The sequence below is a fragment of a genome, unplaced genomic scaffold (genome assembly GCF_019419815.1).
Source record: "Pyrus x bretschneideri cultivar Hongxiangsu unplaced genomic scaffold, Pyrus_bretschneideri_v1 Contig26, whole genome shotgun sequence".
NCBI classification, from domain to species: domain Eukaryota; kingdom Viridiplantae; phylum Streptophyta; class Magnoliopsida; order Rosales; family Rosaceae; genus Pyrus; species Pyrus x bretschneideri.
In genome coordinates this window covers 2,617,279-2,631,470 of record NW_025999568.1, presented here as the reverse complement: position 1 = coordinate 2,631,470, position 14,192 = coordinate 2,617,279, and the positions used below count along the sequence as shown (strand labels likewise).

At 41.5% G+C, this 14,192-nt stretch overlaps 3 protein-coding genes across 3 annotated transcripts; 2 read left to right on the top strand and 1 right to left on the bottom strand.

The window, feature by feature from the left end:
* Window positions 1-289: 289 nt before the first annotated feature.
* On the top strand, window positions 290-5,748 carry LOC103948842 (heat shock 70 kDa protein 15). Its single transcript, XM_009359916.2, has 10 exons — window positions 290-452; window positions 1,629-2,816; window positions 2,949-3,176; window positions 3,290-3,385; window positions 3,483-3,704; window positions 4,127-4,321; window positions 4,404-4,550; window positions 4,666-4,815; window positions 4,888-5,018; window positions 5,176-5,748. The coding sequence occupies exons 2-10, from the start codon at window positions 1,647-1,649 to the stop codon at window positions 5,402-5,404; spliced, it is 2,568 nt and encodes an 855-aa protein (XP_009358191.2). The 5' UTR covers window positions 290-452; window positions 1,629-1,646; the 3' UTR covers window positions 5,405-5,748.
* Window positions 5,749-7,050: 1,302 nt separating this feature from the next.
* LOC103948877 (pentatricopeptide repeat-containing protein At3g16010) lies at window positions 7,051-8,702 on the top strand. Its single transcript, XM_048587265.1, is given in 7 exon segments — window positions 7,051-7,645; window positions 7,647-7,850; window positions 7,852-8,129; window positions 8,131-8,263; window positions 8,265-8,301; window positions 8,304-8,459; window positions 8,462-8,702. Coding segments are annotated over 7 exon segments (1,110 nt in total). The 5' UTR covers window positions 7,051-7,408; the 3' UTR covers window positions 8,527-8,702.
* Window positions 8,703-9,210: 508 nt separating this feature from the next.
* LOC125478719 (trihelix transcription factor ASIL1-like) lies at window positions 9,211-11,400 on the bottom strand. Its single transcript, XM_048587190.1, has one exon. It carries the CDS (start codon window positions 10,557-10,559, stop codon window positions 9,366-9,368), a length of 1,194 nt encoding a protein of 397 aa, XP_048443147.1. The 5' UTR covers window positions 10,560-11,400; the 3' UTR covers window positions 9,211-9,365.
* Window positions 11,401-14,192: the final 2,792 nt, after the last annotated feature.

Genomic DNA, 14,192 nt, shown 5'->3' with positions numbered 1-14,192 from the left:
TAGCATCACTTTATTTGCAGCTTTCGAGTGATCCATCTTGGATTCAACTGCAAAACTGATGTCTGATCTGCCACAAGTACGTGCATACATGACACTTCCCACAACGATACAGAGAGAATACTCCTCTACCTTTCTCTCTAATTTCGCTAGTCCAAAAGAACTTTCTAGAAGAACAAGAAGTATCTCTCTAAACGCCTCCAGCACCTTCCTAACATTAAAAAATAAATTAAATTAAATTAAATTAAATTAAAAAAAAAAAGTATATATATATAACATGCGAAAATTATACAAACAAAAAAAAACCTCATTAGGTCTCTCTTGCAACCTTCTCTGTTTCTCCACAAAAGCGTTCCCGCAGAGGCTTCGAGAAACCCTACCGAAGCTCTCTCTCTCTCTCTCTCTCCTCCTTCTCACTCCTCCCGTCCTTAGACTCTCTGTGGATCTCCCTCGAGGTACGTTCCCTAAAACCCTAGACTTTGCATCGGATCAGATCTCTATGTGAAAATGCTGTTAGATCTGATGTAGATTTTACCGTTTCCCGATTTGGATATTTTACGCTGGGTTTAGCCTCGGTGGGGTTTTGATTAATTTAAGTGTTGAACTGCCTCACTTTCTGCTGCGATTCAATTTTTTGCTTATATCTTTTAGGGTGTCTATTTTTGGGTTTGAGCTAGATTCGGTGAATATACGATTACACTAGTTTGAGCAGATTCTGGTGATTAGATAATCATGGGGTTTATTGACTGCTTGGGTGATTAGCGTTGGTTGGAATTTGCAATTAGGATCGGTTAATTTTAATTGTTTTAAAGATTATTGTTTTTAATGTTATGCAATTTGAATGGGGACGGAGGGTTTTTTTATCCAAGATTTGCGGAGGTGTAATTTGCGGACTTATTTTTCTGTTTCCTTTAGCTACTGTATTATTTATTTGTGATACTGTAATCACCATGAGGACGGTGAAGATATTCATCTTCCGATTTTTGGTTGTTTCTATGATTGAATGGTGGTTTAAGGGGTTTTGATTAATTTAAGTGTTGAACTGCCTCACTTTCTGCTGCGATTCAATTTTTTGCTTATATCTTTTAGGGTGTCTATTTTTGGGTTTGAGCTAGATTCGGTGAATGTACGATTACACTAGTTTGAGCAGATTCAGGTGATTAGATAATCATGGGGTTTATTGACTGCTTGGTTGATTAGCGTTGGTTGGAATTTGCAATTAGGATCGGTTAATTTTAATTTTTTTAAAGATTATTGTTTTGTATGTTATGCAGTTTGAATGGGGATGGAGGGTTTTTTTATCCAAGATTTGCGGAGGTGTAATTTGCGGACTTATTTTTCTGTTTCCTTTAGCTACTGTATTATTTATTTCTGATACTGTAATCACCGTGAGGACGGTGAAGATATTCATCATCCGATTTTTGGTTGTTTCTATGATTGAATGGTGGTTTCCCTTGTGCTTTGTTTGAACTGGTGTTGTTGATTCCACGAGTTTCAGTTGTTTAGTGTATGTGGGTTCTTGCTTGATTTGGAATTTCAGTTTCAGTTGTTTTTAGTGAATGTGGGTTCTTACTTGATTTTGAATTTTAGTTTCGGTTGTTTACTAAATGTGGGTCTTACTTATTTTCCAGATTTAAAATTCTGCAAGGATGAGCGTGGTGGGATTTGATTTTGGCAATGAGAGCGGCATTGTGGCCGTAGCCAGGCAGAGGGGTATTGACGTTGTGCTCAATGATGAGTCCAAGCGTGAAACTCCGGCCCTTGTTTGTTTTGGTGAGAAGCAGCGGTTCATTGGGACAGCTGGGGCTGCTTCAGCATTGATGAACCCTAAGAACACAATTTCCCAGATTAAGCGCTTGATTGGTAAGCAATTCTCTGATCCTGTGTTGCAGAGGGATATCAAATCATTGCCCTTTGCTGTTTCTGAAGGGCCTGATGGATATCCATTGATTCATGCCCGTTATCTGGGAGAAGCAAAGACATTTACACCTACCCAAGTTCTTGGAATGCTGTTTTCTGATCTGAAAATCATAGCCGAGAAGAATCTCAATGCAGCTGTTGTCGATTGCTGTATTGGGATTCCAGTGTATTTCACTGATCTCCAAAGAAGAGCTGTTATGGATGCAGCAAAAATTGCTGGATTGAACCCTCTTCGCTTGTTCCATGAAACTACAGCGACTGCTTTGGCTTATGGTATTTACAAGACGGATTTACCAGAAAATGACCAATTGAATGTTGCCTTTGTTGATATTGGGCATGCTAGCATGCAAGTTTGCATTGCTGGTTTTAAGAAGGGGCAGCTGAAAATATTGGCTCATTCCTTTGACCAGTCTTTGGGAGGTAGGGACTTTGATGAAGTACTGTTCCACCATTTTGCAGCAAAATTCAAGGAAGAGTACAAAATTGATGTTTTACAGAATGCAAGGGCATGCCTTCGCCTTCGTACCGCTTGTGAGAAGTTGAAGAAGATGCTTAGTGCAAATCCTGTGGTACCTTTGAATATAGAGTGTTTAATGGAAGAGAAGGATGTTAGGGGAATTATTAAGCGGGATGAATTTGAGCAGATCAGTATTCCTATTTTGGAACGTGTGAAGGGACCTTTGGAGAAGGCCCTTCTTGATGCACAGCTTTCAATAGAGGACATTCACACAGTTGAGGTTGTCGGTTCAGGCTCTCGTGTTCCTGCTATAATCAAGATATTGACAGATTTCTTCAACAAGGAGCCTAGGCGAACTATGAATGCAAGTGAGTGCGTTGCCAGGGGTTGTGCTTTGCAATGTGCAATTCTTAGTCCAACATTCAAAGTTAGAGAGTTTCAGGTGAGTTTAACTCTTGCTTTGTATGTGAATTTGTTTCCATTAGTAGAACCAATCTGTATGTTGTCTAACCTGCTGGCTTTTGCAAAAAATTATGTTTTGTTATTAACTAATGCTATCCCATTTAATATGAAGGTTAATGAGAGCTTCCCATTTTCAATTTCCTTGTCCTGGAAAGGTTCTGGTCCAGACGCTCAGAACGGAGCAGCTGAGAACAACCAAAATACCCTTGTTTTCCCCAAGGGAAATCCTATCCCGAGTATCAAGGCCCTTACATTTTACAGATCGGGCACTTTTTCAGTTGATGTGCAGTATGCTGATGTTAGTGATTTGCAGGCACCTGCAAAAATCAGCACATATACGGTGAGTGGCAAATTGAATATTGGATCTTAAACTTGTGCGCTCTAATTTCTCTCAACGCTATTAGGTTATCTGCCAGATATTTCCTAACATTCTACTACACTATACATGTGCAGATTGGTCCTTTCCAGTCCGTTAAAAGTGAGCGGGCAAAACTAAAGGTTAAAGCTCGCCTAAACCTGCATGGGATTGTGTCTGTAGACTCAGCAACTGTAAGATTGTTAAAAGTTAAAAGCATTTTGTGCTTCTAGATGTCTTTGGTTGATTATCTTCTTTCTAATTCTATTTGCTTTTCTTCACATGCTGTAGCTTTTGGAAGAAGAAGAAATTGAGGTTCCTGTCACAAAAGAGCAAACAAAGGAGGCTGCTAAGATGGAGACTGATGAGGCACCCAGTGATGCGGCTCCCCCAAGTACCAAAGAGACTGATGTGAACATGCAAGATGCTAAGGACACTGCTGATGCTCCGGGTGCTGAAACTGGTGTTCCCGAGTCCGGGGACAAGCCTGCGCAAATGGAAACTGATGCGAAGGTCAGTCGTCATGATTCACATGTGTTTATTCCATTTGTTATTTGTTATTTTCCTGGACCGTGGGAGGGCAATAGTGTTTAGCTACCCAATTTGAGTCAGCTATATGTGGACTAAGGAGATGAATAACTTATGCCTAACTTTCTATGCTTTGCTTTGATATAGTCTACTTGTGCTAAGCTTTTGGGTGAACATTCTTTTCATGTTCAATTACGTTAACTATGGGGAAGGGTTTTCAAAAGTCATCATAATCTTTTAACTCGTATAATCTACATTTAATGTCACTACAGAGAAGAGAAGGGATGATGGACTGTACTAAGTGTTGTTTAAAAATTCAGTTTTGGAATGGTTAAATACTATCAGTGGTTTTATTTGGTTCTGTTTGTGGGGACTGCACTCTTAATGTCTTGGTTTTTGCGATGCAGGCTGATGCTAAAAAGATAAAGGTAAGGAAAACAAACATTCCTGTGACAGAGTTAGTTTATGGAGGGATGCCACCAAATGAATTGCAGAAGGCAATTGAGAAGGAGTTTGAAATGGCCTTACAAGACCGTGTTATGGAAGAAACAAAAGACAAGAAAAATGCTGTTGAGGCATACGTGTATAACATGAGAAGCAAGGTAGTTTGCTTGTATGTTCGTGATGCATTTTCATTTTTATTTTACCATATTTTTTTGCTAAATTTCTCTTTTGTATTGCCAGCTCAATGACAAGTATCATGAATTTGTCACTGAATCCGAGAGGGAAGCGTTTATTGCTAGACTTCAGGAGGTGGAGGACTGGCTGTATGAAGATGGTGAAGACGAAACCAAAGGAGTTTACATTGCCAAACTTGAGGATCTGAAGAAGGTGAGGATTTTCTTCTTTTAATGTGTTTTGGTGAGAAGTTCTCTGTTTTCTCTTGTCCAACTTGATGTTGTTGGTTTTGATTCTTTTGAGCATTGGTGATTTTTTCAAATTGCAGCAAGGTGACCCCATTGAAGAGCGGGTCAAGGAGCACGCGGAGAGGGGAACAGTGATTGATCAACTTGCTTACTGTGTCAATAGTTACAGAGAAGCTGCAGCATCAAATGATGCAAAATTTGAACACATAGATCTGGCTGATAAACAGAAGGTAATGGACTCGACTTCCCCTTGCCCCAGTCTCCACCATTTCAACTGACAATATTCTTTCTGTGTTGTTTAGGTATTGAATGAGTGTGTTGAAGCCGAGGCCTGGTTAAGAGAGAAAAAGCAGCAACAGGATTTGCTTCCCAAATATGCCAACCCAGTACTCTTATCAGCTGATGTGAGACGGAAGGCTGAAGCAGTTGACAGGTACTATATCTTGCATTGATATATTTGTTTTCTTTGGTTAGTTGACGAACTGTTTGTCTTAGACAACAAGAGCCTATTGCTTATTCATAAAGTCTTTTGGAAGCCTTTGGGATATCTGACAGTGGTAACCTTTTCTTTTATCCGCTTTTGTTGACAGGTTCTGCAGACCGATAATGACGAAACCCAAACCAGCACCAGCCAAGCCAGCTGCTCCTGAAACTCCGCCAACCCCACCTCCTCAGGGAAGTGAGCAACCTCAGGGCGGAGATGCAAATGCCAATCCGGGCCCCACAGAGAATCCTGCTGACGGCGACAATGAGGTGCCACAGGCTTCTACAGAACCAATGGAAACCGACAAGCCAGAAGCTCCCCAAAGTTCTGCGTAGTTCTGTAGAGTACCTGCCTTTCTATGGTTTTTATGGCGTTTCAGGATTTGATTCTTTAGCATAATACACTTCCATTTTGAGCCTTAAAACGCAGTTTGGACGGAGAGGGAGAGGCCCGTGGTGTGCTAAATGGATGATATACCTCTAGGTGTAAAGCCTTTTATCTGCTTGTGGTCTGTCAGTTTTTATTTATTGTACCGTACAATTGGTCTCTAGAATTCCGGATTTTTTGTGAAGGGTTTTGAAGAGAAATTTTACCCTCGGGGTCTCTTTCGCCTCTTATGATGGGATGGAGACCATTAGACCTTATACTTTTTCATTCTAATCTTGTTTTTCATGTGTCATTGATACTCTTTCTTCCTATATCTTTGAATTTATCTCCAAAATTGCTCGATTTTGTTCTGCGAATTTTGCATTGATGCTCTTGCGGACAGGTTTTGAAATTTATGGTGGTATTTTGTTGGCATGCGAATATGTGCGTCAAGGTTCTCTTCGATGCAACCTTCAGTGCGCTTTCGTTGTCGCCTGGTGGAAGTGTAGGTTTAGGTCTGAGCCTGGCTTTTGGATTTCCATTCTCACCGGCAAAGATGATTTCTGTAGTACTGAGTGACGAGATTAGAATTGTAACGGGAACTTTGAAGATGGAGCACGTAGTGGATGCTAGTGATAGAGATAAGATTCATCGTTACAAGTAGGTTTAATCAAAAGTCGGTGATCACACTTCTATAATAGAGACAGGGCTACCTATACAATTGGAACGCTCATTCTGAAACTCAACTATTATAGCGGTAGATGGTGGTTGTATTAACAATGATTATAAGGGATGGTTGTAAAAATACTGGTTGAGAGGTGGGGATGATGGCGGAGGTGGTAGCGGTCATGTTGAGGGTAATGGGTGAATCTGGTGATGGTGGTGCGAGATGGTGACAGCAGTGGTGGCTACAATGGTGAGACGGTGGAAGTGGTGATGACTATGGTGGCGGGTTAAGGCAGTAGATAGTATGGGGGGTGATGATGGTGGTGGTGGAGTAGATAGTATGGGGGGTGATGATGGTGGTGGCGGAGGTACGTGTTATGGTGGCCATGCTAAGATGGTGGATATGGTGGTGACGGGCTATGCTGGCTAGAGGGATGGCGGTTATGGTAGTACGACAACGGTGGTGGGGAGGTGGTGGTGTCAAAGATGGTGGTCCAGGGGGTGGTGATGGTGTGATGGTGGTAGTGATCTACCGTTGCATAACACTATTGAAATCACTTTAAAAGTAATTTGGGACTAGAGAGCGGCAGCAAAGGTAAAAGCAACGGCAGTTCCCATTGTCTTGTCTTGGCGCTCTCCCTCTCCTGTCTCTTCCGTTCTCTGCTTTCACTCCTTCCTACCTCCTCCGTCCTTCTCTTGTCCTTGTTCAAACGACACCGGCGCAATTGCTACTTTCCTGTAACTCCGAAACCGCAGCTCCTGTCGCAAGATTTTCGTTTGAAGGCCGTCCGGAACAACATTATTTTACACGAATCATTGCACTAGTTAGCATGAGTAGAATCATCCACTCTGATCCGGAGGTGTAAATTTGGCTGCAAAACATCGTGCATTATGGTAAAATTGGTTGCGAATTCGTCTACTCTAAATTAGCATCTGGGTTTTGTTTTTACAAACGATGGAATAGTCTACTCTAAATTCATTTAAAATACGAGGAGGGGGATTTGAACTTTGGTGCAACTGGGTTTTGATTGAATACACTTACTGAATGTTGTGTGATAACCTGTTTCTGTGTTGTGATTAAGCAGAAAGTGAGATAGTTAAAATGTTCCAGTTGCCTAGAGCAGCATCTGGGGAAGAGCGAAACTTTCCCATGAAGTAGAAACATGTCAAGGAAAGACCCTTCAGTTTCACAAAGATTTTGAAACTTTTCAAGTGGGGACCTGATGCAGAAAAGGCGCTGGAAGTTCTGAAGCTCAGAGTGGATCATCGATTGGTTCTTGCGGTCCTCCAGATTGATGTGGAAGTGAATGTTAAGGTTCGGTTTTTCAAGTGGGCTGGGAAGAGAAGGGGTGTCCGCCTACTGTTTTTACTTATACGGAAGTGAAAGAGAAGGGGTGTCCACCTTAAGCCTAGCTCAGGATATGAAAGAGAAGGGGTGTCCGCCTACTGTTTTTATTTATACGGAAGTGATAAAGGGGCTGGGCAGAGTGGGGAGGGTAGGCGATGCTTATGCTATATACAAAAACCTTCTGAGAGAAGGGTTGTAAGCCTGATGTTGTGCTCATGAACAATTTGATAAACAGTTTGGGAAAGGAAGGTCGTATAGAAGATGCTATTAAGATTTTCAACGAGATGTCATCTTTGCATTGCACACCTAATGTGGTGACTTATAACACTGTAATCAAAGCATTATTTGAATCCAGAGCTCCAGCTTCGGAGGCAGCTACATGGTTTGAGAAGATGAAGGTTTAATAGCATTGCTCCCAGTTCGTTTACCTATTCAATTCTTATTGACGATTTTTGCAAAACAAATAGAGTTGAGAACGCGTTTTTGCTTCTCGAAGAGATGGCTGAGAAGGGTTTTCCTCCTTGTCCAGCTGCCTATTGCAGCCTGATCAACAGTCTTGGAAAAGCAAAGCGGTATGAAGGTGCAAATGAGTTATTCCAACAATTGAACGAAAACTGTGGTCGTTCAAGTGCTAGGGTGTATGGTGTGATGATTAAACATTTTGGGAAATGTGGGCGTCTTGATGGATCTTTTTCACGAGGTGAAGAAAATCGGATGCACTCCAGACGTGTATGCTTATAATGCACTCATGTCAGGGATGATGAGGGCTGATATGACAGATGAAGCACATTCCTTGCTTGCAGTCATGGAAGAAAAACAGCTGCATTCCCGACCTAAACTCACATAATAACATTTTAACGGCATGGCTAGGACGGGTGGCCCAAATCAGGCTTTGGAAATGTTTGCCAAAACGAAGCATTCTAAGATCGAACCGGATGCGGTTACTTATAACACTATTCTTGGTCGTCTAAGCCGAGCTGGTTTGCTTGAAGAGGCTGCAAAGCTGATGAAAGGGATTCGAAAGGATTTGAATATGATCTCATTACTAGTAGCGACTTTCATAAAAGGAGCGGGTAACATACAAAATAAGTGCAGAAAATTTCATTTCGGTAATTTTAGCTTTTCTAGTAGCGACTTTCTTAAGAGGAGCAGGTAAATTATATTTTTAGAGGGAGGCCACGTCGCAAAACCCCACGTCCGTTTAGATTTTCCCAGAGCTCCATCTGCCAAGTATATATAGCTTCTTGATTGACCTTTCGTCTCTCTTCCTCTGCAAATGAGTATCCAGGAGCTGGACAAATTCAGCCCATTACTGCTGAAAAGGGTAGCAATTTTGATGTTCCTCATCAAGCCATCTAACGTTCCGAACCGAGTATTTGCAATTTCGTATTCCAGCTATCTACACTCCCAACTAAATGTTTACAATTTTTTGTGCTCTCACAAGCGTGGAGTGCAGCCGGCTGCCCGAGGAGTGTAAGAAGAACAGGCCGGGAGGTGGTGAAGGGGAGAAATGAAAGACATTATATGAAAACGAACACTCGAGAATGAGTTGTTTTCAATTTTTCGCGTCATTACATACACGTTCCCTTCACATTTTTTCACCGTCACTCTCTCTCCCATGTATCTATAACACGAATGAAAACTAAAAATTAAAAATTAAAAACGATATTGTTATTCGATGGGCACTTATCATATCACTCCAATCCCATGATTTCCAACTCAAACTGGAACAAAAGGGAAACAAAGGAGGCAACCCAGTAGTAACTCGAAATATTTAGTTTCTAATTACCATATCTGTTACAAAATCAACAACTTATTTCCTCAAAAGAAATACAAGGGGATAAAGTCTTCCCCAATTGATACAACAACAGCTTGCAGTTAACATAACCCATTAATATTACGGATAGATACCGATATTACCCGCTAGCATTTTCGGCAGAGTTATCATTCTCCTCGTCATCGCCCTGCTGTATTTTCGCTATCTCAGCCTGCGCTCTCTCCATAATCTGCCTCTTCTGCAGTTCCAAGTCTCTGTGGAAATCCATCCTCATCTTCTCTAGTTCCGCCATCTGCTTCCTTTTACTCTTTTCAATCTTCTCATATATGTCGCTGAACTTTTGAATGGAATCAGCAAGCAATCTAAAGGAACCCCGATCACCATTCTCCCTTCCATACCTTCTCTTCTTGGGTGGTAGCCCATCTGAATCGTCATCCCCTCCCTCAGATGATTCAGAATTCTCTGGACTATCCCTCATCTCATCCAACCCATTTGCACGGTTTAAATACACTTTAGGGTTCATGAAAACATACTCCCCTGAGTCCAAACCACACGAGAGGCCGGCTTGCTGTTGTAGCGATGACATCAACATATCCATCTTTGTGAAGTAAACCCACTTACTAGTGGCACCACCAGACTCTGCGAACTTGGCCCTCTCCTTCTTGTACTTTTTCTTCAATGTATCCAACCGATTGCGGCATTGTGTGTCTGTCCTTTCAATCTTGGACACCTCTGATACTTTCTCTGCAACCTCTTGCCACTCCTCAGAGCGAAGGCTCTTTTTTCCACGTTGAAGGAACCGGTCACCCCAAGCATCTAGTAACACAAAAGTCTCACGTTCAGTCCAATCTGTAAGCGCATTCCGACCACCAATTGATTGTCTTGGAGCAGAGGGTGCAGCAGCAGGAGGAGGAGGAGCTGGCAAACGAGGAGCAAATTCATAACTTGAAATCAAACTCTTTAACTTACGCTTCTTTGGGTGCGTTTTCAAATCATCATCATCCAGCCTTCTAACCATCATCTTATTATCCTCTTCATCATCCTCATCCTCTTCATCATCACTATCATCCTCGTGATCATCATCCCCAACACCTTTATGAACAGAAGGATAGCCATTTTGACCATTGTTATCTTCTTCTTCCTCGCCCAATTCTTCATCGTCATCAGTCTCATCTTCCTCCTCATCATCGGCATAGTCATTACCGACTGGCCTAGGATATGGAACACCACCACGAGCAGGAAGCTTTTGGCGTTGTGAAGAACCATAGCCCTGCTGGTGATTCCCACCATACAGGTTTGGAGGATACCTTGTGTCATCTTCGGTGTCATCCATTTCAGCACGAACTCAAGATTAACAACAAAACAACCACAAAGAAGATAACCTAGAAAGACTCTAGTTCCTAGTTCGAAACAACCAGTTTTGCCATTTCGGGATTAAGCTCCATACACCCCCATTATTCTTTTTCCCCTTTGGATTCTAAATCCAACCAACAACTTCTCCTTCATAGAACTAAACTAGCTCCAAATCAGCATTCGTTTAAAAAAAAACACGAAAACAGCAAACCCCACTAGCTCCAAATCAGCATTCGTTTTAAAAAAAACACGAAAACAGCAAACCCCACTAGCTCCAAATCAGCATTTCGTTTAAAAAAAACACGAAAACAGCAAACCCCACATCAAAATCTTCCTCAAAACAGCCTATTGCCCAAAGAAATTCACAATCAGAGAATATATAACACACTTAGGTCAACAAAATTGGGAAGTAAACCTAAACCCCATCAACCTTCTAGTTAAAATATACCTAATTTATTTTCCCAAACGCATGAAATCTAAAAACAAAAACAAACCCACGATTCAACTTTCAAAGATTCTTGAGCTAAATTCAAATTCCAGGAGTTTCAAAAACGAGAAATGAATGAAACCCTTAGCTCTTACCTCAAATTCCAAACTTCCCCCGAAATTTGTTGGGTGGAAAGCCAAATTGAAGCTTCCTAAAGAGGTTTAACTCGACATCTGCTAAAAATTTGCAATCAATTGTGTCTCTTTCGGGGAAACTGGGATGGGAAGAAGGGAAAGACAAGAAGGCAGAGAGAGAAGGGGAGTAAAAGATTTGGGGATTAAAGAAGGTCACTGCATCTGCACGCGGCACGCCTGACTGCCTGGTACGTTATTTTTCCTGCGGTGCAGAACCGTTATTGTTGTATTCAGGTGGGCTGGGCCTTGCGGATTTGGGCTTCTTGTAGTTGTGAGTAAAGTTATTATTTTGATTTGAGGTATTCGTCGGTTTCTCTTCGAACTAGTATAGAGTTGTTAATTTTTTCTCAGAATTTTACTTTTAGCTAATTTTTTACTGAACTTTTATAATTGGCCAATTTCTCATAGAACTTTAACTTCAGGCAATTACCCCCTAAAACTTTATAAATAACCAATTTCTCCCCTAGTGTTAGATTTTAAAAATTTTCATCCAATTTTTCATTATTGCCCCAATACAATTGTCATGTGTTGTCTCGTGGTGAAAATAGATGGAAAGTTGGATGAAATTTTTTAAAATCTAGCGTCAATGGGAGAATTGACTATTTATAAAAGTTCGGAGAGATAATCGGCTAAAATTAAAGTTCAAGGGAAAAATTAACAGCTCTATACAAGTTCAGGGGGCATATTGACAAATATGCCTTTGATTTTTACCCATTTTTGGTTTGAAATTTTTCCCAACTTCGGAAATTTGGAAAAAAAAAATGTCATTTTCTCGAGGTTTGGAAAAGGGATGGCTTAGCTGTGGGTTTTCTAGATGTTAGTGATACTTTTAATCGTGTCAAATTTTTTTCTTGTGGGTTTACGTCTTTTGTTGGTGTCTCATGATAAAGTTGGTGCGATCTTATCTCTATGTACTTGACATATTCATTGGCAGTTTTGTGTGCATAGTCTTTATAGGAGTGGTCACTAACTAGTTTATTTGCAGTTTCTCTTTGAAAATGGTGCTGCTTGTATCCGATTCAAAGAGAGGGTGCTCCCTTACTAGTCGCATTGGTAGTTCTGTGCGCAAAAGAAAAAAAATCTCTTATGTGACAGGAAATGAAGATATTGAATATTTAGTTGCCAGAATTGAAGATTTTCCTACTTGGCATTTTCTCATCGGTTCACCTACAAAGTAAATAGTAACTACCCTAGCCTTCCCTTGTCACTTATCATGACAAAACGGGTGGACTTCCAACCTCACTTTTCATGAGATAGACTATTGCATCTAGAATATAGCAAAATTCAAAATTCATTAGGATCAAACTTGTTATCACTGCACTACAGCAGGCAATTGTCACATCCCGCCCCGGGTGGCACTACTTCCCGGGCCCGCTCCACTACCGTAGCACGATATTGTCCGCTTTGGGCTTACCATTCCCTCACGGTTTTGTTTTTGGGAACTCACGAGCAACTTCCCTGTGGGTCACCCATCATGGGATTGCTCTAGCCCCCTTCTCGCTTAACTTCGGAGTTCCTACGGAACCCGAAGCCAGTGAGCTCCCAAAAGGCCTCGTGCTAGGTAGAATGGGAATATACATTTAAGGATCAGTTCCCTGGGCGATGTGGGATGTTACAATCCACCCCCCTTAGGGGCCCGACGTCCTCGTCGGCACATTTCCGGCCAGGGATTGGCTCTGATACCAATGTCACATCCCGGCCCGGGTGGCACTACTTACCGGGCTCGCTCCACTACCGTAGCATGATATTGTCCGCTTTGGGCTTACCATTCCCTCACGGTTTTGTTTTTGGGAACTCACGAGCAACTTCCCTGTGGGTCACCCATCATGGGATTGCTCTAGCCCCCTTCGCGCTTAACTTCGGAGTTCCTACGGAACCCGAAGCCAGTGAGCTCCCAAAAGGCCTCGTGCTAGGTAGGATGGGAATATACATTTAAGGATCAGTTCCCTGGGCGATGTGGGATGTTACACAATGCTGTCAAATTATTACTTTTTCTGAAGAAGGAAATGAACAAAACAAAACTTACATGATTGTTTACTAACATAAACTCCCAAGATCACTACAATTGCAAATGTTCTATCATGATATACATTATTTATTGGGAGAAAGGGGAAAGAAAAAAAAACCCTCTTATGGTTCAAGAATCACATATAGTTAATAAGAACAGTTCTAGACGATAACACTAACTATGTCGTCATAAATAAATAATTAAAAGGCTTAAATGTCAAAATGCTCCCTATGTTATAGCTATATGGAAAATTTAATCCCCGTGTTTTCGATTTGGCTAATTTAGTCCTCGTGTTTGTCTCTATTAGCCAATGAAGGATATTTCATTCAATCTCTTTTAAAAAATTCATAAGAAAAATCATATGAGAAATGTGACATCCCGTCCCGGAATTATCGAAACGTACATGTGAAATTACCATTTTACCCCTAGTTTGTTTTTGTTATGTTTTTGGTTGTTTTGTGTGGTGTTGGCCAGAGTTGGACCACACACACACACACCCTATCCCTATCCCTCTCACTGTCATTCCCTGTCTCTCTCTCTCTCTCTCTCTCTTTCTCGTGCTCCCTTTCCCCTTCCTTTTCACCATATACGTACGGACCAAACCCAAAACCCACCAAATCTTCACAGATCGAAGGAACCAAGACCACCATCGTGCTTGTGAGGCTGAGAGGAGTCCAGTGGTGCCATTTTCAAGTAAGAACTTCGACGTTTTCACGTCGATATCGCCATGTCCGTTTTGAACACTGTTCATGCAAAGTTATTCTAGCTTGTTTTTGGGATTTTGAAGCTTGTAGTTGTGTTTGTGAGGTTCCCAGGAGCTTAGGAGTGCTTCGTTGGACAAATTTGGACGTCGGGAAAGCTTGGTTCGAAGTTGGCCGAGTTTTGGAGATTTGGACAGGTATAATCTTGTAGTTTTAGGCCTTAAAACTTGTAGGATCATGTTCTACTAGTTCTAAGGTTGATTTTGGTGCAAGAAACGTGAAA

What these genes read in the sequence shown, in the direction of transcription:
- LOC103948842 (XM_009359916.2), top strand. Translation starts at nt 1,647, where the DNA reads ATGAGCGTGGTGGGATTTGATTTTGGCAATGAGAGCGGCATTGTGGCC. An exon ending in TCAAAGTTAGAGAGTTTCAG is followed by an intron (nt 2,817 to 2,948) that starts GTGAGTTTAACT and finishes TTTAATATGAAG; the next exon opens with GTTAATGAGAGCTTCCCATT. An exon ending in ATCTGGCTGATAAACAGAAG is followed by an intron (nt 4,816 to 4,887) that starts GTAATGGACTCG and finishes TGTGTTGTTTAG; the next exon opens with GTATTGAATGAGTGTGTTGA.
- LOC125478719 (XM_048587190.1), bottom strand. Translation starts at nt 10,559, where the DNA reads ATGGATGACACCGAAGATGACACAAGGTATCCTCCAAACCTGTATGGT.